Here is a 23,833-nt window from a genome sequence, read left to right as displayed (position 1 = left end):
CGTAGCTTTTTTGCGCCGCTGTGGGCGTTCCCGCTTCTGGAGGAGCTTAGGGAGCGGACTAACTCCGACCCCGCCTTGCTCCCCGCCCCCCCCTGCGTCGGCGTAGGGCTCTACGCCACTTCTGCGCCGCCGCCCGGGCGCCTGTGGCTTGCACCGGTGCTGGCCCGCCGGCGGGCCAGCGCCGCGTCCCAGCGCGGGCGGAAGGCCACTTACGCGGGCGTACGGGCTAGATGCGCCCTCGCAAGCCTTAGTTCGGTTCCTGTTCACTTTCCGTGCCCTTCTTAGGATTGAGCTGTAAATATGAAAAAGTTAATAAATAAAAAGTTATTTTAAAAAGTTTGTAACCTGCCCCATCAAAAAGTCTGAAGTACATAACATTTAAATCTCACGGAGTGGTGTTAAAATACTATAAAAGTCACACTCATTTTTTTAAAAAAAATTAAGGCAGTTTTGAAAGACAAATCCTGAAAATAAGACATTACCAATACAAGTTAATAACAATTCAATTCTAGGTACTGAATCTTGATGCCCTTGTCCTTATATGGGGTCCATCTTCATACCGCTTAATTTCATCTTTACAATGACCATAAATGTATGCTAGTTTATCATTTTCTTGAGATTTAACTCTGGTCAGGATCTGTGAATGGCTAGCATTCTCTACCTCATAACTATATTGTGAGATTCTGTTTCCCGTAAAAGCTTTTCATTGGTATTATGTGCTGTGGGATTTTTTCTTCACTTCTTTGTATGATGTAACAATTTGGCCCAGGTCCACATTCACACATTACGAGAATGTAAAGAAATGGCATGTTCAGCAATCTTCAGCTTATGCTTGACTGTTCTCTCAATATTTTATATCTGCATTTGGTTGTTCTCAATGATATTCGGTTCCAGCATGTAATCTTTTGTGGCATTTGATATTTCTTGTGCAGCAGTCTGTGGTGTTTGACAATATTTTGATATATCATTCTTTTAAAATGTTCTGTGTTCAAATAACACCTTGCATTAATATCTGCCAAGAAACCTCTGCGTTTCTGCCCATAGTGGAGAACTCTGCAGCGTGTTCTAGGATGCTTGGTAGTACTGTACCTTTCTGACACCCACTGTGAACTGAGAACATGCCCTAGAACTCTCCGGACCTCCCCAGTGGTGGGCACACTGTGTCCGAGTTGTTCTTTCTGGCAAGGAGCCCTTGATAAGCTTCCAGAGAACCTGGAATTCTCTGGAAAAAAGAATGCAAATACATATCCTAAGCAGAGTTACTCTGATCTAAGCTCATTGAAATCAATGGGCTTAGACCAAAGTAACGCTGCTTAGGATTGCACTGTTTGTGTGTTTATTGGCAGGCATGCAATAATGACTAATATTAGATAGTATTTGATAGGGACACACAGTAATTCTGTAAAAATTTTATAACCTTTCCAAGATAGCATGCCGTGATCATTAATATTTGAAAGTTGGCAACTTGAAATTCTGTGTTCTAACTTTACAAAAACCAACCCAAACAAAAACCCCAAGAGATGCCAGTGAGTCGAAAGCATTTGAATTTATTTATTTATTTTTTCTTTATTTATGTCATTTATAGTCCACCTTTCTCACTGAGACTCAAGACGGATTACGCAGTATGAGATTAGTACAATCCATATCAAGTACATTTCCATACAGTGTTAAGGATTAGAGATGGGCCCCAAATGGGAAAAAATGAAACAAGTGTTTCGTGTTTCATCGTATTTCACGAATCACGAACTTTCACAAAATTGTCCCGTTTCATGAAACCATTTGTTTGTTTTGTGATTTGTCAGAACCCAGGGCAGTTCAATGGCCCCAGAGATGCCAAACTTCATACCCAGAGATGCCAAATTTGCAGGGAGACTTCAGCAGGCTCTCCTCCACCCACCCTCACCCAACAAGCCAGCAACAACAAATGCTCTAAATAAGAATATAAGCAATGAAAATTAAAGAAAAAAAAAGGTGGGCCTCAGTCAAGCTAGGCCCTGAGACGGGGTTTGGGTGGGGCGGAGGAAAAAAGGCATCCTCACCCAACGACCTTCCCTGAAAATAAGAAAGAGGCTTTCCAGTCTCTTTTAAAACAGCAGCAAATCCAGCCAAAAGCTACCAATTCCACTCTCTCACACCAAATCCCAGCAACAAGTCCTCCCTCTCCCTTTGTCTATTGGAACTGAAAAGCACGAGGCAGAGAGCTGTGCCTTATATAAGAAATGCTCACATAGAGAAGAACAGGAGGTCTCTGGCTGGCAGACAGACCTGCCTAACAGGGTTTAGAGGGATGAGATTGGTGTTCCCATTGCTACAGAAGGCCCATCTCCTCAGTTGCCTAGGGGATTAACCCCTCTGCTCCTTGCTGTATAGGGCAGAATGGAAGCTCTCTAGTTGGCAGGGAGGGCTGCCTGTCAAGGTTATGTGGCTACGATTGGGGTTTCCAATGGCAACAAAAGGTCTGCAGACGTTCCGGGCCTATGTTGCTTAGGGAATCAATGGATCGGTACCAGCCTGTCTGGCATCACGAATCATTCACAAATCGAATGAATTGGCCTCCAAAGTCGTGAATTTTGTGAAAACTGTAGCCCCACGAAATGCGTTTCGCAAAACACGAATCGACCTGATTTGTCATGAAATTTGATTCATATTTTAGTTTATGTCCATGTCTATCAAGGATATTTCCATAAACAATGCTATGGGGTAAATAGATACAAGTTTAAAAAGTCATAGCATTAGCAAGAATCCAATACAAAGTAGAAGAAAATACTGAAACAGAACATAATCACTTCTAGGACTGACATTAGGCAACATAAAGCAAACATAAAGCACAGGTAGTACATAGGAGTACATATTTAAAGCAATAGATAATATGTAAGGCAACATAGTGGTGAAGTATACGGTCCCTAACTCATTAGTGAAGCATCTGAGACCCGATCCCTACAATACAGCCCTCCCATTCGAGTAAAAAGCCTTTTTGAATAATTCAGTTCTGGATCGTTTGTGGAAAGCCAGGAGAGTGGGGGCTTTCCTGACCTCCTCAGGCTGGTCGTTCCACAGGATAGGGGCCACCACAGAGAAAGCCTGTGTACAGGCTGCTGTTGATTTTGCCCATGTGCAGCCCGGTACCTGCAGGAGACCCTGTTCAGATGAGCGAAGCTGCCGTGGAGGAACATAGGGAGAGAGGTATGCCGGTATACTGTAGGGAGAGAGGTATACTGTAGGTATGCCGGACCAAGGTTGTTAAAGAGCTTTGTATGTAATAACCAATACCTTGAACTGAGCATGGTAACTGATAGGTAGTCAGTGGAGTGACTGTAGGATGGGAGTGATGCTCATGCTCCTGCTCGCTCCTGATAACAGTCAAGCTGCAGCATTTTGCACTAATTGGAGCCTCCTAGTTAACTTAGATGGGAGACCTATGTATAATGCATTATAATAGTCAAGCCTTGATGTTACCATAGAATGGATCCAGGTGGCCAGGTTGGCCATGTCAAGGTAATTCTGGGTTAAAAAATTTGCATTCAAATTGAGTTCAAATTTTGCCTTGAAATGTCTCTTTTGGAAATTAGAAAATTGGGAATTTTGAACGATTGCAGGTTTTAAGAATTTATTTTAAGTTCTTGTAGTCTCATGTTTCCTAACAAAATAACCTCTAGAGATACTGGAATATTGCATCCAATTACATTCTTTATATTTAGTAAGATGTTTTGCCCAACATTCAGTTTTTCTCATTTAGAATTGCTAGCCCCTCCCCACCGGGGGACGGGAGATTCCCTGCCCCCAGTTGCCACCTCCTCCCCCTGCTCACTTGGGTCAGTGGGGGTAAAAGGTATCTGGAAATGGGGGAGGCAGACTGGAGGCACATGTGTGAAGTGCATGCCCACTCACAGTGCCGTCAAATGATGTCATTTCCAATGCTATGGAGAAGTGATATGTCACACTGGGGGATGATTCTCTAAAAATCTGTGCGAACCACTATGTTTTCGACCAATTTTTAGAGAATCACCCCCTGCACAACCCATCACTTCCATAGCATGCTGGAAATGACATAATTTGCTGGCAGGAGTAAACAATTAAGTGTCTGCTGCTGTTACCCAAAGGGAAAGTTTCCTTGCAAGTTGGAGGGAATTAGCAGCAAGGAGAAGGCAGCGGGAGGAGGAGAAGCAAGGAGGAGCAAGGAGAAGGCAGCTAGAGAACTCTCTCAATGAACAGACAGATGTTGCAACCGAAAGGGATTGGGTTATATTGACCATCTGGAAGAGGGCATCTGAAGAGAAACAGCTTTGAGCCACCTGCGTGTCAAGGTGGAAGGGCTTGAACAGAGTTTGCGGGTGGATGCTGGATCCAAGAGCATGCAGACAGCTATGGCAGAGGGCCAGTCCAGGGGCAAGATTATGTCTTCTGCCCCAAGAACAAAGACTTGAGTGGCTGTTCCTGAGGTGGGACAAAAGATTGAGAAGTTTTCTCTGGGGCAAGACAAAGATCTGGCACACTGTCTTCGAAGTGGGACAGTAAACCAGCAAACCGTCTCCAGGGTGTGACAGTGAACTAGGAGGGTTTAATTGGATTTCTCCAGGCAGCACTAAACTTATCAATTATGATTGATGACCCACGAAGTGGATGGGTGAGGTGATCAGCTTCCTGAATTGCCTAAGAATATGAAAGTGGTTAAGGGAATATCAAGAGAGTGTGTTGCATTGATTAATTCAGGAACTCTGGGAAGGCCCTATTGTATCAGGATCCTCCGGGGCATGGGAGGGGGTGAGCTGTCCTTGCCTGTCATCCCTGTGTTTGCACAGTCCATCTCCCAGCCGAGATCTGGCTTCCGTGTTCCTGTCCGCTTGGGCAGTAGTTTCAGTGCTTGAAGCATAGTCAGAAAAGGGGCTTATGGCATAACCACATTCATAAGCCTTCTTAATATGGTGGGGGCAGGTCTGACTGCCCCCACTGCCTTCATCCCTGGTGTGTCTTTGGGGAGACCTGGCAGCCCCGTTCATGCTGCTGACACAGGTGGGTGAAATCTGTGTTTTTCTTTTATCTCCAGTGCCAGGTTTAGAGTGGTAGAGTGCCACTGAAAAATCAGTCATTTTTAGTAAATTTTATCCATTGCAGCATTGCAGTTAAAGTAGCTGGACTGTTTTTCTGAGGTATTCTGCTGGATAACCTTAAGGGACCATCTTAGGTCATGCTAGATGGTTTGATGGCCTACAGATTCTGGATAGAGCTCTGTATAGTTAATGCTTATGGTAAAGATTGTATTTTTGGGGGGGAAGACAGCATCAGGGAGAGAGCCAGCGCTTCATGATTTGTATGCATTTACTCTGAAGTGTCTTTTTTGGAACTGTGAAATTATTTACAAACAAATGATGTGATCCAACCCAAGTCAAGTGCAGCTTGTTTCACAAATGCCGTAACAAACAAAACTTGTGAAGCTGTATTAGCTTGGAAGTCTTGGAACTCTGCATTCTATTGCTTAAGAAATTGCTTTCCAAAATAATAGTACACCAAGCACTGAAAAACCAATTTCCTTCTTCCAGTTTCGAGCAGTTGTAGGTGAGATTAAATGGCTTGGAAGCAGTTCAGTGTCAGACATACAGATATGAGATGCTATATATGAGAGCCAGCATGGTGTAGCGGCTAGAGTGTTGGACTTAGGAGACCCAGGTTCAAATCTCCACTCTACCATGGAAGCTTGCTGGGTGGTGTTGGGCCAGTGAGACAACATAATCCACCTCACATGGTTGTTGTGAGGATTAATTGGAGGAGAACTATGTAAGCTGCTTTGGGTCCCCACCCACTTGCAGCCAAGGGGATTAGAGCTAAGGTGGTACTGAAAGGGGTGGTTTCGTGATTTATGGGGTAGCTTGGTCTGTTGTATTGTTTTATTTTATTCTTTTAAACGATGATACTAGATGTAACTGTATTTAACTGATGTGATGTATGATTTGGAAAATTTGTGATGGTCTATGGCCACAGACAATAAATCTATTACTACTATAATAAAATAAATAAAAATAAAAATGAAATAATTATAAGAAGAGCTCAGTTAATCTGTCTGTTCTTGGAACGCTACTGTACTTTAAGGTACAAATAATTTGTTGAAACTCATCAGAGTTGATGTAAGACTAGTCTTTTGTCCATTGACATAATTTAAGAACCCAGTGTTTATCCAAAATAAAACAAAAATTTAGCAACACCGTAAAGACTAAAAAAAAATATATTCTAGCATAAGCTTTAGTGAACTGGAGCATACTTCCATCAACCAGGGAATGTATATCTATTCGGTTTACGCTTTTATATTTACAACTGAAAGGCAGGGGCGGGGGCGGGGGCGAGAGAGAGGGAAGATGTTACAAACAGGGGCCAGTTAAAAACCAGATCTAATAAGAAGAGCAATCAGTTCACTTAAAATAGTTGATCAGCACCCACAACTGTTTCTACGTAGGCAAAGAAGGATTAACATATAATTTAATCCAAAATAAGCAGGTACAATAGAAGTGAACGAGAATATTAGCATTTTTAATGAATGAGGAATCCCATGTTAAGAGCTGGGGTGTGTGAGAGTGAAATAGTCTTGAACTTGTTAATGAATTCTAATTCAGCAATTTAGCGCTGGAATCTTCCTTTGAAGTTCCCTTGTTTGTGAACATTAACTGTTAGATCAGCAACAGAATGCCCTGGAAGATTACCCACAGGTTTCTGAATATCGTGCTTTTTAATGTCAGGTTTGTGCCCATTTATTTTTTTGCAAAGATAGTGACCTATTTGTCTGGTATGGAGAGTAGATGGACATTCTTTTTAATTAAAAAAATAAAACAGATAAAGAGGTACGGAAAGAAAATGGGAACAAAAATAAAAAAGAGAAAGTTGAAGATTGTGTTACACGGACTGTCAAAATACAATGACCATATAACATTTAAAATATAGTCTCTAGGTATACCACACAAACCAAACCAAACCACATTTTAAAGTCAACCAATAATTAGTAAACTATAAAAGTTTATTATTATTATTATTATTATTATTATTATTATTATTATTAATAAGAATAAGAATAAGAATAATAATAATAATAATAATAATTGGAGGATGAACAAGTGAATGAGCCAGGAATGGTAGAGCTGATGGACAAAGTCAGGGTCTAGGTTTGTTGCTGGGTCCGGTTCTTGAGTTTGAGCCTCAGCTGGGCAGTCGGCAGTCGTCATTGAAGTATCTATTCGACAACCAGTCTTGTCACTTGTTCTGAATGGACTGATGACTCTTGGACTGGTTCTTTTCTTGCAACTGTTCCAGGCATCTGATAAAGTGAACTCTGACCCATTAAAGTTTGTGCTGGAATAAATTGTGCTCATCTTGAAAGTGCTACTGGGCTGCTGGGTAATTTAACCCAGAAGAGTGGTTGTGTATTACAGTTACACAAAAGCAGGCACCAAAAGGTTAATTTCCCTTTAAAGATTCCTTAAAACAAGCCAAAAGGCACGAATGCAGAATACACGTATTTCTTACTATGTTTTAGGGGAAGGGGCTGTTGGATTTGTTTAATTGCTTCCCCTGTATTTAGCCGCCAGACAGTGGACCTCCGCCATTACCATCTTCATCCCTTCCTGAGGGTTACTATGAGGAGGCCGTGCCGCTCAGTCCGGGAAAGGCTCCTGAGTATATCACATCAAGTGAGTTACATATCTATTAAGAGGGTGCAAATAAAATTGGCCCTTATGGTTCTTATGGTACAAACAGTAGCATTTCTTCAGGCCTGTTTTGGTCATAAAAACTTGACTATCATTTATTTGTTGTTTGTCATATACAGTATGGAATGTTTACAAAATGAAAAATTAAAATGATCTCAGTGGGATTAATGATGCATTTTTCATCAATGAAATGAAAAAGGGCAGTTCTGATGTTTTGATACATTGGCTGATACATTCTAAACACATGTACAGTGTTGTTGAATAGAGATAGGCATGAACTGGGAAAATTCTGAAGTGTGAGGTTCGTGGTTTGTTGCGTTTCCTGAACCACAAACTTTCACAAACTTGCCCCAGTTCGCGAACCGGTTCGTTCAGTTCGTGAAAACGTCACTTCCGGGTCAGCAGAAGGTCTGCAGAGAGCCACCCCCTGCAATTGCCTAGGAAACTGATTGAGCAGTGCCAGGCTGTCTGCAGTGACGAACTGAAATATGAACCAAACAAACTGGGCTAAAATTCATCATGGTACATGAGAAATGAGCTCCCATGAACCACTGGTTCGTGAACCACGAACTGGCTCGGTTCGTGACCAACTTCAGTTCGTATTTCGGTTTGTGCCCACCTCTGTTGTTGAAATTAGTAAGGCTTAGGATGTAGTCCTGTGCGCATGTCCTTGGGAATAAGTATCACTGAAGGAACTAGGGACATAATCCTCAGGAAACATGCCTAGGATAGGATTGTAAGGCCGTGTTATCAAATGTTAAAAATGTGCCTTACTCTGGACATCTAGCACCTTTTCATGTACAGAGAGATTTTGATATGGGGTGCTTTCAAACATGCAATATTCCACACATTTTGTAGGCAGGTAGTCATGAGCGAAGACTGCAGGCCAACTAAACGTTTGAACTGAATCATTTCCCAAGTAAATGAATTTAATAATAGGCCGAAGTGGCTTTGCAGTTTTTGCTCATAGCTTCAGTAGTTATTTCCGACCGTAGACTTGTATTAGATAATTTTGTAGCATAAAAATATGTTTTAGCCATCATAAAACTATATTATACATTTTAATTTTATCGTTACTTAACTCTCGATTGATCAATCCTTAGGTTGCAATTAGGAAATAATTCCTTTGTTTCCAGTAGACATAGGATCACTTATAACATATCAGTTAGCAACAGTTTTGTGTAGTGGTTAAGAGTGGCAGGACTCTAATCTGGAGAGCTGGGTTTGATTCCCTTCTCCTCCACTTGAAGCCAGCGGGGTGACCTTGGGTCAGTCCCAACTCTTTCAGAGCTCTCTTAGCCCCACCCACCTCACAGGGTGCTTGTTGTGGGGATAATAATAACACACTTTGTAAACCACCCTGAGTGTTAAGTTGTCCTGAAGGGCAGTATATAAATCATATGTTGTTGTTATTGTTACTGTTATTATTTATCATTATGTTCCTGATATTTTGGGGGCCAGGGACGGGGGGTACGCTAAAACCAAGCATCTTAATGGACCTTTTTGCCTTGTTTTGCCTTAAGATTATGATTCAGATGCTATGAGCAGCTCTTACGAGTCTTATGATGAAGAGGACGAGGATGGGAAAGGGAAAAAAATGAGACACCAGTGGCCTTCTGAAGAGGCATCAATGGATCTTGTAAAGGACGCCAGAATCTGTGCCTTCTTGTTAAGAAAGAAGCGGTTTGGACAGTGGACTAAATTACTGTGTGTGATCAAAGAAAACAAGCTCCTGGTAACTGCTTTTTTGTTGCTTTTTGTTGCTTTTTCATAATGTAATTGGACCCAGATTTGCATTTGGAAAACCACTGCTAAGGTTGAGTCACGGCATGCACCAAAGGTTCAAGCCCAAACATCTCTGGGATGGGCTGAAGTGTTCTTTGAACCTTCCCGCAATTCCTAGCCCTGTTTGTGTGAGATCATAGGCTTGATGGACTGTTGAATCAGCATCCTAATTTGTTGTAAGTGGTTGCTTTTTCCGCTGATCTGGCAAGAAGTCCCCCTGTCACAGAGCCACCAAGACTGGGCTACATGCTGATGTCACTTGAGGGCATCTAAAGCCAGTGTTTCACAGGCTGTGTAAGAAGGGTACTTTTTCCCAGGGCTTTTTTTTTCTGGGAAAAGAGGTGGTGGAACTTAGTGGTGGAACTCAGGACCGCACAATGACATCACTTTGGGTCAGCTGGAACAAGGGGGGAGTTTTTTTAAGTTTAAATCACCCACGGCGAAAATGGTCACGTGGGTGGTGGCCCCACCCCCTGCTCTCCAGACAGAGGGGTGTTTAGATTGCCCTCCGTGCTGCTTGGTGGCACGGAGGGCAATCTCAACTCCCCTCTGTCTGCAGATCAGGGGGCGGGGCCACCGACCATGTGACCATTTTCAGGAGCTGCAGGAACTCCGTTCCACCGCGTTCCAGCTGAAAAAAAGCCCTGCTTTTTCCCAATCAGCAGAAAGAAGATTTGAAATAAAAAAGGGTGTTAATTCAGCAGCCTGTTGCAGTTGCAAAAATGGCTTAATTTTTGATATTGCTCTGAAGGTACTGGGTTTGGGAAGAGCTAGTTCTTCCCTGAGGGCATGGTGGGGGGGGCTGATGCTAAAAAGCTTGGCAGCCCAAAAGAGAATGTATTTAGATATATTCATCCCCTTTCTAACCCCACACCTCAAATTTGCTGAGAGAGGAAACATGGGCTCGCCCAGGAGCGAAGGCTGCTGTGGCTTTGAGATATTTATAGGAACTCTTTGAGATTTCTTTTCATGTAACTGCCATGATGAAGAAATATTGAAACAGGAAGATTTTGCTAGCTGGCCCATAGCGGTTACATTTGGAAAAGCTGTGAAGAACTTTCATGATAATGGATATTGGACTTCTCTTCCATGCACCTTTGATTGTATAAATTTGTATTTATTTATGTGATTGATTTATTGATGTGCTGGATTGCACTTGGTATTATTTGTAATTGCATTGTTATTCAAGTCTGTTTGTTAATCATTCTAATCCGCTTTATATTGTATGCAGAATTGTATATTGAGAAGACGCAGTCACTTTATGAACAGCGATTAGCCCTTTGTATATTACCATAGGAATTATTGATTATATGTTTACAAGCACCTTGCACTTTGAAACTGACTTCTGAATTGTGTGTGATATATACCTTGATTGTCTGCTCTCTTTGAAAGACTTTGTTGCCCTCAATATCATACTTCCCTACATGCATTAAATGATCATTGAAGTTCATTTAGGTACATTTTCATTTCATTGATTTATTTCATTGCTACATAATTGTATTTACGTAATTTTTCTTATTAATTAGATTTAGTTAGGTTGTCATGGCATTTCTCTTTCTTTTGCGGATATTCAAGTCCTGGCAAGATGGGACTGGAGTTTTGGAGTTTTCTTTTTTTCTGAAACTTGACAGGAAATAGATACAGCAAGTTAAATGACTCCGCAATATGTTTTTTTTTGTTTTCAAGCAACCCCCAACCCCTTTGAAAAAATGCTGGCAGCTGCTAGTTTACTCCGTAAGATATTTTGTGGGAAATAGATGTCATGTACAAAAAATTAGAACTCTTCCCTGAAGTAATGGCTTCAGTTTGTATGTGGATAAGTTGGTGTCCAATTTTATTAATTGATTGTGAAGTCTGTAGTCTCAATTTTTGTTATTGTTGTGAAGTTTTATCAGCACTGACAACAGTGATTTTTTTAATCATTAGAAAGAGGAGGATACAAGAAGGTTGTGTTTTTTTCAAAATAGGAGCTTCCAATTTTTGTTTCAAGATGCTTGTTCTCATTGCTTTCTCTATTTTTTCTTTTAGTGCTATAAAAGTTCCAAGGATCAGCAGCCGCAGATGGAACTGTTGTTGAATGGTTGTAGTATTACATACATCCCCAAAGATAGCAAAAAGAAGAAACACGAGCTGAAGATCGCCCACCAAGGCCAGGATGCTCTGGTTCTTGCCGTACAAAGCAAGGAACAAGCTGATCAATGGCTGAAGGTAGGCCCCGCCGTTCCAGCGGGTCCCCCTTCTCATACTTCTTGCTGCCATCAGAGGCTCACAATGAGATCAGGGGGTGGGGCCACTGGCCATATGACTATTTTCAAGAGGTTCCGGAACTCCGTTCCACTGCGTTCCCACTGAAAAAAAGCCCTGTGTTGGAGAAGGAAACAGTAGTATTGTCTGGACCATTATGTTGCAGAATGAAACAGTGGTATTGTCTGGGAGTGAAAGAACTAAAAACATTTTTTAAAGCAAAGATTAAAAGTACTTTATAGATCCATACTGAGCCAGCAGTACCTGCGGGCGTTATATTTAATTATTTATTGCATTTTATTGCATGATTCTCTGGTTCCATGTTGGTCCCTTTGATTCACTTTGGTTCTGGGGGATTCCATTCCCTGGCTTCAGTTTGATTCTGTTGGGCTTTTCCTGGGTTGAACTTGCATTTGGGAGTGTGCCTCTGGCCAGTGGCAGCCTTGCCCCTGTGATTTTTTTGCCTGAGAGCTAGCTTTGAAATGTTTCCCCCATAGGAAACAATGGAGAGTGGTTGGGGGCACATTCTTCAGGGGCCCATAGAATTGGACCCCAGGGTCCAATCTTCCTGAAGCTTGGGGGGTCTTTAGTGGATAGTCAGATATGAAAGCACATTCCCTACCACAATTTTTTTTAGTCTTGTAGGTGCTGCTGGACTCTTGCTCTTTTCTACTGCTACAGACAGACTAACATGGCTGCCCATCTTGATCTGTTTCCATGGAAGTGGTCAAGATGTTTGGCAAGACTGAGAAGACCAAAGTTCAAATCCCTGCTCTACCAATGAAGTTGTTTGGTGACCGCTGTCAACCTAACCTACCTCATAGGGTAGTTTGGGGGATAGAATTGAGAAGGGAAGACTCATACATGCCCTCCTGAGTGCCTTAGAGTAAGAGCAGGATAATAATATAAATCAAGTAAATAATTCTAGGCATCAAAGAAAGGTGTGGAGGGCAAGATGCTGGTAAAGAACACATAAAGAGCCTGTGGTAGTTTTAAAGTAATGTAGAACAGAAAACAAATCAAAATAAGAAATAAAGGATGATGCATACGGAAGGCCCAAGAAAGTTCCAGTGGAGCTGAATAGGTATGCATTCTGTAAGCTCAAGGCAGCATATAAGGAGTTTCCCACAATTTACTCGCCACAACAATCCTGAGATAAGTTAGGATCAGGGAGAGTGAATTATATCCAAGGTCACCCAGTTAGCTTCATGGCTGAACTCCCAGTCTAAGTTGAACACTGTTTTTTGCACCAGATTGACTTCATTGTGTGAGCCTCTAATAGGGTTCCCATCCTCCAGGTGGTGCCTGGAGATCTCCTGGAATTACAACTGATCTCCAGGCGAAGAGATCAGTTCCCCGGGAGAAAAGGGCTGTCTTGGAAAGTGGACTCTATGGCATTAAACCCAGCTAAGATCCCTCCCCAAATCTTGCCCTCTCCAGTCTCCACCCCCCAAATCTCCAGGAATTTCCCAGCCTGGAGCTGGCAACCTTAGCCTCTAAACCTTAGTGGGGATTTCAGGTGAGATAGGTATGTCCGCGTTTATCTTCCTTTTCCCTGACAGCCAGACTAGACTTCCCAACAGGTAATCAGGAGTAGAATCTCCTTTTTTAAAATAATTTAAAAAAATCTGAAACAAGTTATGGGAAACTTAATTCAGGCTGGACCCTCAGCATAGGGAGGGGAAGCTAACCCTTTCTCCCTAGGCTGTTATTCCAGTCTCAGTCAGTTCCAATCCCCTACTGGGAGCTATTCTGCCATGCAGTTACCACAGTTGTTGTCTGCCTTTTTTTAAAAAAATTGTGTGATGTACTAATCATGTGTCTCCCATACCATGTTTTACTTGGCCCCATTTAAGGTGTTATATAAACTTAGCAACAATGGGGCAGAATAGCACTGGAGTGGCTTAGCTAGCCCTGGTTCATGGTATCTCTGCATCTTTTCTCAGGGCTAGAGCATCTCCCACCTAACCTGGACCTTCTTGTTCTGTGCCGGGGAAAGGGAGACTGCATTACAGTATACCCTCCCTCTTCCTCACAGCATGGAGAAAACCATTTCCATGAGAGACTATTTTATGTTCTGGGAAGTCAGATGCTTATAGATCAGCAGTTTGCCACAGTTCTCCAACTAAATAGTAAAACCCAAAGTGAATCCTAGGCTCTAACCCACAGGAATGATTTTCAAATATCTGTTTTATCTCTGAAGTAGACGGCTGACTGTATTCTTGTCAAGGGAGGTATGACCACATATACTCTGGTTTCTCTTCAGATCGCATAAATCTTTTGCCTTTTTTTTTTTACATACCTACAGTCTAGTTATCTCCTACCTGATGGTTACTTCTGTAAGGGTCCAAATCACTTCTGCTCCTCTGCCAAGCTCCCACTTTACTTCTTGGAGTTTGCCTTTATTCTTTACAAAGCTGAAAGGGAAGCCACTCGAGGCGCCATATTCAACATCCTCAACATGGAGGAAGTTGGCCTCAAAAAGTCCTTAAGCCGCCTTCACTCGAAACCAGTCCCTTGAATTGTGCCTGGGAGCTAAAAAAGAGCCAGCTTTGCTAGGCATAAGGAGTCCTGGGTCCTCTCCTCCTGTGGTGATGAAATCAGTCTTTTAAAGAGTGCATGACTTCACAGCTACAGTTCCGTGATCCTTGCCAAATTCCTCCTTGTGACCTCTGTCTGACTTCCATTACCATCCTGCTTGGCCAAAACTAATTACCACTGTGGTATGAGCAGACGCTGAAAATATGAGCTGTTCTGTCAGGGTCATCAAAGAGGCAGCAACAGAAATGGAGCGTTCAAGTACAGTCTTAAGTAGGTTCTCACTAAATCGAGGCCCAGCTATTTGCATTATTTTATAACAGTCCTTACACATAGACTATACACTTTAAGTGGCCTGTTGTGCTCTGTGATGTTGTTAAATATACCAGTCTTGCTGAAATATACCAGTCTTGTTGGAAAGTCTGTCAGATTGTATCCCAGTGTGGCAGAGGACAGAATCCATGCTGATGCATCCTTTTAAAATCAAAGAGCCAAATGGGATTCGGTTTCGTTTTCTCAGCCATGCCGGACGCTCCTCTCGGCTGGTCCGGGAGGAAACGACCGGGCACCCTGACCGGGCGGCTGACCCGCAAGGATTAGCCCCCAGGACTCCCAGGGAGGGAGCCAGGGTCCGGGACGCGGCGGGAAGAACTCCCCGAAATCAATGCGGGGGGGGAATTGCCCGTTTGTCCCTATGGAGGCCGGCAGATGTGCGCGGCGCCTCGAGTGCCGCCGGGCAACGAGAAACGGCAAGTAAAAGAAACAGGCGGAAGCCTGTAAACAAGCGAATCCCTTCTGTTCTACAAGCGTTTGTGAAGGAGAGGTTGATCTGAAGAAGACTCGCTCTTCCCCTTCGTTGAGTTCCAGAATTTTGTTGGCGCCCCCCCCCCCCCAAAATGGCAGCAAAGAGGCAAAGTCCCGCTCTCGGTAAGTCAATCTCGGCTACCTTGCAGAAGGGGGAGTCGCTCGAAGAGTTGGTACGCAGGGCGGTGGTGGAAGCTATAAAACCCTTTGTTGACAAGCTGAACGAAACTGATCAAAGGGTGGGCTTAATTGAAAGCGAGGTGAAAACCATTAAGGCAGCAGCGGGGGGGGCAGAAAAGTCTGCTCTGGAAAGTGCGTCACTTGTGAAGGCTACAAAAAAGGACCTGAAGTTGGTGGAGAACCAGCTGATCGGGCTACAGGTGGAACGAACGCAGACAATTTTGCGTCTCCAAAACGTGAAAGAGGAGGAAAATGAGGATCTGTGGGATTTGGTCTCGGAACTACTGGCGACACCCGCGAGGACGACTAAAGAAGAGGTTAAAAGCGCCATTTTGGAGGTCCGTCGGGCTTCTTCAAAATATGCAACAAAGCGACAGTTGCCTCGTGAGATCATTATTGACTTTACATCTAAAAAGATTCGGGACACCATCCTATATAACTCATACAATGCGGATTTGGACTTTATGGGTTTGAAAGTCAAGATTTTGAAGGACGTTCCGTTTCTAGTCCGGAAACGGCGTTTTAAATATAAAAAGTTTGTAGCACTTCTGAGGGACCATGGAATAAAGTACAAATGGTTATTCCCGGAAGGAATATGGTTCAGATATAAAGATCAGGCCTATAAGATATTATCAGAAGATCAACTAAAGGATTTTGAGAATAAAAACCCAGAACTCTGCTGCACCAAGAACGAAGAAAAGGAGGAGCCGGAGGGGGGGGGGAGGAGAGCATCGCAACAGCAGTTGCACAGAGAGAATTGCGTCCGGGACCTAGAAGGGGGAGGAAAGTTTAACCAGAATTTGAAATGTTTATTCTCTGTATGATTAACCACTCCATCATTATTTTATGGAGCTATTTTTGTATTATGACAGTATGAAGGGAAACATTGAAGTGTAGTGTTTAGTGTTTGTAGTTCATTCCCCCCCTTTTCTTTTTCCACCCCCCCCTTTGTCCCTTCCCTCTCCCCTTTCCTTGTGATAGTTTTGTGTAGTGTTTTGTAGCTATGAAAAATAAAAAATTTATTAAAAAAAAAAATCAAAGAGCCAAATGACCTCAGGAAAGGTCATTTGCAGAACTGAAAATATATAACTTAACATTATTGATAATTGACATGTTGACTAATCCGCAGTTTCTGCCACTCCAAACAGTGGTTGTTGTTTATTAGGAAGTGGCATGTATAAAATCTCACAATAAGTTGTAAATATACGCAAGAGCACCCTGTGTGATTGTTTTAGTGCACTGCCATAAATTGGTGCATGCTTCCTGGCATCCATTCAACTCTATCATTTCCCTTTGTTTAAGGCACCACTAAGAAAGTCTTTAGTTGCGTAAGATCCTTTGCTCATTCTTTCTTTCACTGACTGGTTCGTCTAGCATCCCACCTGGTGGTGGAGAGTGCCCTCAAGTCATAGCTGACTTATGGCAACCCCTAGTGGGGTTTTCCTGGTAAGATACTAGTAGAGGTGGTTTGCCATTGCCTGCCTCTGCAGCCCTTGTCTTCGTTGGAAGGTCTCCCATCCAGTTACTAATCAAGGCTGACTTTGCTTAGCTTCTGAGATCTGACAAGCTATCTAGGTCAGGGCAGCACCTACTCCTTCAATATACTAAATGTAGATAATTCCTTTTTTTTGGAAAGGAGTCATGTGAGATTCCATACTGAGTCATATTTGGCACTAGAACTGCAGGTTGCAGACTGCTCCCCAACCACCCTTTGACTGACATGCTGACTGACATGCTTAAGCAAATGGGAAAGGGTGGCTGGCTGGAGAGGGAGGGACGCTTGGTCTTAAATTGTGAGGATGGGAAGAGGGTGGTCTCCTGTCTAGACCCTGCCCTGTTACAGTTGATTTCATTCTTTTTTGCTTTTATTTCTTCCTCTTGTGTTGTTCTCTGAGTGCAAAGAACTATAGAGGGGCACCAAGAGATGAATCAAAATTGGTGATTTGCAGAAGGTGTCCTTTGTAGCACTAGCTTGCCATTTCAAACATCAGATCTTGGAAAGACAGAGTTCTTCAGCATCTATCTAAACATGGTCAGGGAAATGGGGGGGGGGATGTGAGGGCCTCTTTAAAGGGGTGCCAGTTCTTCCTGGACAGCAGGAGCCCTAATCGGGATCATGTGCGGGCAGACTGAGCCAGCTGTTCTTGCTGGATTCTCTTGAGATTTATTTAGAGTAAAAAACAGATGGCTTACAAACACTCTTCCTGATTTTAATTCCAGATTTCCTTCATGTGCTATTATTAAGAAGATATTTCTAAAAGTATTCTAGGTACCTGGGATGGTCATATTAACCTACAGTATTCTAGGTCAGGTTTCCTCATAAAAAGAAAGAAGCCGGAGGCCTTGATTTTCTGCCAGGAAAATATGTATAGCTCCAATGTTGGATCCATGATAGGTTCCTTGTGGCTTTGTGTTTCACTTGATTTCATGGCAGGTTGCTGCTATTGCTGCCTGTGATCCACAAGGGAAATTAAATGCAGCCTGTGTGGAATCAGGAACAGAAATCTGAGTGCATGTAGCAAAGAGACTGTTGTATATAAATCATGTTATTCTGAAAGCCTTGCTTGGTTTAATCCAGATCTGCAAATAACTTGTTAAAAAATTTAAAAGCCCATCTACCTTACTTTGTTTTTATTGTATTTTATTATTTATGTTATGACGATGATGATGTTATTTTATATTATTTCATTGTAAATCACCTTGGTAGTTTTAATAGCAAGGCAGGATATAAATGTTTACTTAACAATCAATAACTTTAGTTTTTCATGTTGGCACATCTTGTTGGCAATTGATGACTGTGAGCAGTTGGGTGAACTTTTTAAACTGCAGACAGTGAGGTCAGATTTCTTTTATGTTTGCTTTCTTCCTCAATTTACTTAAAATATTTTATGCTACCCTTTATTCAGTTAATCAAAAGACTTGTACGCAGTGATGGGGTCTTGAAATTAGAAAAGGATTCTTTCTCTGGAAAACTTCCTTGAAAATCATGCAGTGCCCCAAATTGATCATGACCTGATTTACCATATTTATTTTGTCTTATATTTAGCAAACTTATTTAAAAAGCCTCTTGTGTTAATCTTATGTTCTTATAGCAATGAATAATACTTTTAAAAATGTAAAGACAATATACAGCAAGAACTACCCTTACATTGTACAGAAGTCATTGAAAACCGTTCACTAAAGGTAGCAACTCCCCCAAAACTGTGCATGATATGCCGTAAACATGGTAGTCCACTCGCTTATTTCAACGTAATTTAACATTCATCTGCAGAGGTAACTAGGTCACGTAATCTCTTGCATTATTTGTTAGTTCCAATCCAATTAGACATTTCAATATCCATCATACGAGAGGAGACATATAAGCGAGGAAAATTTTAGTGTCAGTTTTTGACTTGGCTTGCGTGGCCAATCGGATGAATTCATTACTTGAATTTTATTTCATCCCTTACGTATGTTTGTGGTTTTTCCCACCCCTCATCTTCACCACCATGCTTGGTTTGCAGATCAGGAAAACATACATGTCCCCCTTTGTACAATTCCTATGGATAATCACCTGAAAAACATGAATTACAATTGGCAAGTGCTCTGCTTACCTGATATTGTATTGACAGTAGCATCCATTCATTGTTATTAATTCTATAAAGCAATGAATCTTCAACAAGAAAATGTTTTCTGTGGCTCTGGAAAATTTTCTGCCCCACATCTCTGCTTTTGAGGCTGTTTATGGAATAAAACAGTAAGTAGACAGGGGGTCCCCAACGTGGTGCCCGCGGATGCCATGGCACCTGCCAACACCTTTCCTGATGCCCACCAAGTGGTTTAAGAAAGGGGGTGGGGCCAGGTCTGGTACTTGCCCAGAAGCTCTTCTGATTGGCCACTGGAGACCCGACTGGCTAGGCAGATTAAAATAGCATTGTTTCAGTGGCCGCTGTCACTGCAGTGTAGATTTTAGTCTCTCTGATTCCTCTTTCTTAGTGTATTTTTAAATTTCCCCTCTTCTCCCTTGTACTTGGGCTTCCTCTGTGGGGTTAGGTCTGGCTCCTTTGGCAGCCATTTTTTAGATGCACTCACCACCCTGTGTCAGAATACCAGTGGTACCTGCAGGCTCAAAAAGGTTGGGGACCCTGGAGTAGACTCTTCCAGAGATGATGTGGACCTGGGCCGATTCCAGATGACTAACCTGAAGGCGCTGCATGCCGCCATGTTCCGGATCGCGACGGGGAAAATGTGAAATACCGCATTTTCTCGCGCGAGTTTGGCGTGACGTCGCGCCAAACTCGCGCAAGAAAACGCGATATTTCGCATTTTCCCCGTTGCGATCTGGAACATGGAGGCATGCAGCACCTTCAGGTTAGTCGTCTGGAATCGGCCCTGGATTGATTAGAGTTTTAAAGGTCTACATTAACAGCTGTGGACAGCCAGTGTAATTGTTGGAGCTCTGGTGTAATGTTCTGCTTTCTTCTAATTAATACTTTCTGGACAGTCTTCAAGGGCAGCTCCATGAAGAGTGTATTGCAGTAATCCACTTGGGAAGTCACCATATGTTTCTTGATTCTATGAGTTGGCAAATCAGCCACATTCATTCAAATGAAATCCTGGTCTCAAACACACTTTTTGTGGTTCCAGCAGCAGCACTGGGTCCAGGAACCTGCCTTGGGCAGAGTCAACTGTTCAGGTCCTTACCCCAAACCACAGTCCCAACCTCTGCAGCTGTGCAATAAGGGAACGACGTGATTGCCTCTGCTTCTGTGGTGACGGGCCCTTGAATGTCACAGCAACAATTGCAGAACGAACCAGTGGAAAAATGGCTCGAGATTATTGTCTTTTCTGGCGGGCACTTGACAACCCATTCAACATTAAACCAACTAACCAGGTTTTCAGGCCAGATTGTGTGGCTTTCGGGCAGTCTGGAATGTGGCACACCTTAACCAGTCCCTATAGATTTGTGATTTTAATTTTAGATCAAAAATGGGTTCTCTTCCTATTTCTGCAGACAGAGGGACACACTTTGGCCTTAGTAGGCAAGCGTTTTTCTACCCAGTAGTGGAGGCATGCGTGTCTCAGGCTCAGCCCTAGCTATTCTAGAAGATTAAATTGTTGCCTTCTAACATTGTGATTCTTCTAGGTCATGTATGAAGATGGAAAAATCTGAAGTGGTTGCCATTCCTTAGGGAGCTTTCTGACTTTGTGATCTTTCTGATCTTAAGAGAGCCGTTGTCCATAATCCTGATTTCTTACATGTTCTCGAGTGAAAACTGTTTAGTTTCAAAGAGCACCAGGATTTGAGTCCACTGGCACTTTAAAGACCAACAAGATTTTCAGAGTATAAGTTTTCGAGAGTCAAAGCTCCCTTCTTCAGATACATGTGCCTTCCACAAAGATTTTCAGCAAGATTTTTAGGGTAGAAGCTTTTAAGAGTTCCTTATCTGAAGAAGGGAGCTTTGACTCTTGCTTGTAAGCTTTTGTAAGCTTTTGAGAGTCAAAGCTCCCTTCTTCAGATACATGTGCCTTCCATAAAGATTTTCAGCAAGATTTTCAGGGTAGAAGCTTTTAAGAGTTCCTTATCTGAAGAAGGGAGCTTTGACTCTTGCTTGTAAGCTTTTGTAAGCTTTTGAGAGTCAAAGCTCCCTTCTTCAGATACATGTGCCTTTCATAAAGATTTTCAGCAAGATTTTCAGGGTAGAAGCTTTTAAGAGTTCCTTATCTGAAGAAGGGAGCTTTGACTCTCAAAAGCTTACACCCTGAAAATCTTGTTGCTCTCTCAGATGCTACTGGACTCAAATCCTGTTGTTCTACTGCAGACCAACGTGGCTACCAATGTGAAACAAACCAAATGAATTTTTCCTCCCTTTTCTTTATAGGTAATAAAGGACGTGTGCAGCAACAATGTTGGAGTTACGGATTCAGATGGACCTCAGTCTAATTCTCCTATACACAAGACTGAACTAGAAAAGGTAAACTGTACCATAAAAGACTAGTGAGAAATGCTGCATGTTAATTGTTTTGCACCAGTCGTTATCATTTTCTTTAGTTAATTCAGTCGAGTGCTAGATTAGGTTGAATTTCTTTCTTGATTTATCATTGTTCTCAGATCACTATTTCTAGGTAATTTCTGCAAAGACATTTAAAACATTCTTTCAGAGACAGGAAATTTTTGTTTTATTCCAACTGACTGCTTAATTCAACTTGGCAGTGGATAAAAGATTGAAGATAAACTTGAGCTTGTGAGTCTACTTTCAGCTCTGCACAACAGAATGATAGCTCTTGATCTGTGATGATCAGTGCAATCCTAAACAGAGTTACTCCAGTCTAAGATCATAGATTCCAATAGATTCTAGTGGAGTAACTCAGTTTAGGATTTCATTGAATATTTGATAACCTGAATTAATGTTTGCCAGTTATTTTCTCAACAACAGCAACAGTTACAATCCAATCTTAGAGTTTCACCTTTCGAAGTTCCATTAAAATCAGCGGTCTTAGAAATGGTGTAACTTGGTTTAGGATTGCTCTTCTAGTCAGTCAGTTAGATTGCATTGATGACAGCCTTTTAATCAAGTAAAATAGTGCCTGTTAATTAATGGCTTAGCAGATTTCTTTTTTAATAATAATAACAACAATAACATTCGATTTATATACCGCCTTTCAGGACAACTTAATGCCCACTCAGAGCAGTTTACAAAGTATGTTATTATTATCCCCACAGCAAAACACCCTGTGAAGTGGGTGGGGCTGAGAGAGCTCTGAGAGAGCTGTGACTGAGCCAAGGTCACCCAGCTGGCTTCAAGTGGAGGAGTGGGGAATCAAACCTGGTTCTCCAGATTAGAGTCCTGCTGCTCTTAACCACTACACCAGACTGGCTTTTTGTTTGTTTTTAATCTTAAAATTCTTTGTCTTGGAAGAGGTATTCCTCTGTCTCTCTCACAGTATAGAATGCCTCTTCTGATGCTTGTTATAGCACATGCAAATAAAGGAAGCATTTTTTTTCTTTAAAACCATATGCAGTTTTATACAGCTACAACGGATTCATCAACCAAAACTTAAATAGGCAATGACTGAAATTTATTTTATTGGTTGATGACTTGCATGCTTCTTTTCTAATTAATGGAAGTATTTGAATTTAGCCCTTTCCTTCACTTTTATTTTCCTTCTCTATCTGCTTAATGAGATTGGCAAATTCTCTGGGCAGCCATCCCGGGGCTTGGATATTGCAGAGCGCAAATGTAAGGACCTTCATGATTCTTTCCTGGCTTCTCCTAGGAGCCCCTTGAAACTCCCAAAATGATCATACTGGTGGTTGTAGGATAAAAACCTACAAAGTCCACAGATCTGTGCTGAGGAAGGGGAATCAAGCTAGCACTGACTCCTCTGCTAGTGGAATTTCTGCAGATGAGAGAGGGAACGGGAGGGCGAATTCGCTTGGTTCTCTCCCCCCGTGCCAGCTTCATGATTTTTGGTCCCCCTAAGTCCTGGGCTGATTCCAGACGACTAACCTGAAGGCGCTGCATGCCGCCATGTTCCGGATTGCGACGGGGAAAACGCGATATTTCGGCTCTGGAATCGGCCCTTCAGCCCCCAGCATCAGTGGTTGGGAGGTCTCAGGGGGCTGGTGGGTGATGGGGGAGAGGACGGGAAAAAAACATTCTTATGTGTGTACACCACCCCAAACCAAAGTCTCTTGTTCTATCTTCTATGTTATTGTTCAGTTTTTAATGTCTTTTTAAAAACTGCTTAAGTGACTTCTTTATCAACAGGTATTGCTTTTCTAGTTATCCTTGTTTACATTTTAAAAAATCACACAACTCCCCCCCCCAAATTAACAAATAATTTCTGTCAATAAAGGGGACCACTTCCTACTTGCATTCATTGGTCATACATTTATAATTGGAGAGGTATTTTCTCTTTCTTCAAGCTGGCTAAACATCAGGTTTATTTTTCTGTTCATGCATGAAGGCAAAAAACTTTGCTCAAAGATTACCTCAAGCCAAGTTCTCACTGACAAGAATAAAAGCTGTCTCCCTCAGCCACTGCTGTGAATGTTATTTCTGGCCCAGGGTTTGTTAAGTGGAACTCTGGCTGTTTGTGAGCGCAAGAGTTACAAGAATAGGCAGGATCCCAGCTTTATTGGTCAAATATTTTCAGGAACGTCAGTGCAATGAAAGAGCGCTTAAATTTTGGTGCCTGGAGAGATCAAGGATTAGGGGGAAAGATAAGCAAGTAAGATGGAAAAGCATACATACATTCCCAAGCAGCGAACTGAAAAGAGATTGAAGTGTGTTCTGGGGAAAGGCTGAAATGAATCTCTTTTAGATTTGTGTGTGGATAAATTAATTTAGCTGTTGTTGCTTTATAGAACAGCCATCAATGTGTGAATTTCAGTAGCAAAACAGAAGGTCTCATGCAATTGAGGTGTGGGGTGGGAGGGGCCAGGGAACGGAGGGGTGGGCAGGAGAAAATATACTTTGGCATTCTTATCAGGGGTGTGGATGAAGGGGCATGAGGTTTTGGAGGAGGAGTTTGGAGGAAATGAGAGAGACAGAGAATGCAGGGAGAACATTCCAGGCATAGGCCACATACTGAAGGAGCATGGGCAGAGA

General features: G+C 42.3%; 1 protein-coding gene across 1 annotated transcript in view; it reads left to right on the top strand.

Moving 5' to 3' along the window:
• AFAP1 (actin filament associated protein 1) overlaps positions 1 to 23,833 on the top strand; it is a 106,447-nt gene that overhangs the window by 38,098 nt on the left and 44,516 nt on the right. The window contains exons 4-7 of the mRNA XM_054985244.1: positions 7,562 to 7,670; positions 9,212 to 9,423; positions 11,502 to 11,681; positions 21,101 to 21,193. Of these exons, the coding sequence (XP_054841219.1) occupies positions 7,562 to 7,670; positions 9,212 to 9,423; positions 11,502 to 11,681; positions 21,101 to 21,193 (594 nt within the window). The remainder of the gene's footprint in view (positions 1 to 7,561; positions 7,671 to 9,211; positions 9,424 to 11,501; positions 11,682 to 21,100; positions 21,194 to 23,833) is intronic.

The sequence above is a fragment of the Eublepharis macularius genome, chromosome 7, assembly GCF_028583425.1.
Source record: "Eublepharis macularius isolate TG4126 chromosome 7, MPM_Emac_v1.0, whole genome shotgun sequence".
In the NCBI taxonomy this organism is placed as follows: Eukaryota; Metazoa; Chordata; class Lepidosauria; order Squamata; family Eublepharidae; genus Eublepharis; species Eublepharis macularius.
This window is presented reverse-complemented; position numbering and strand designations above follow the sequence as displayed.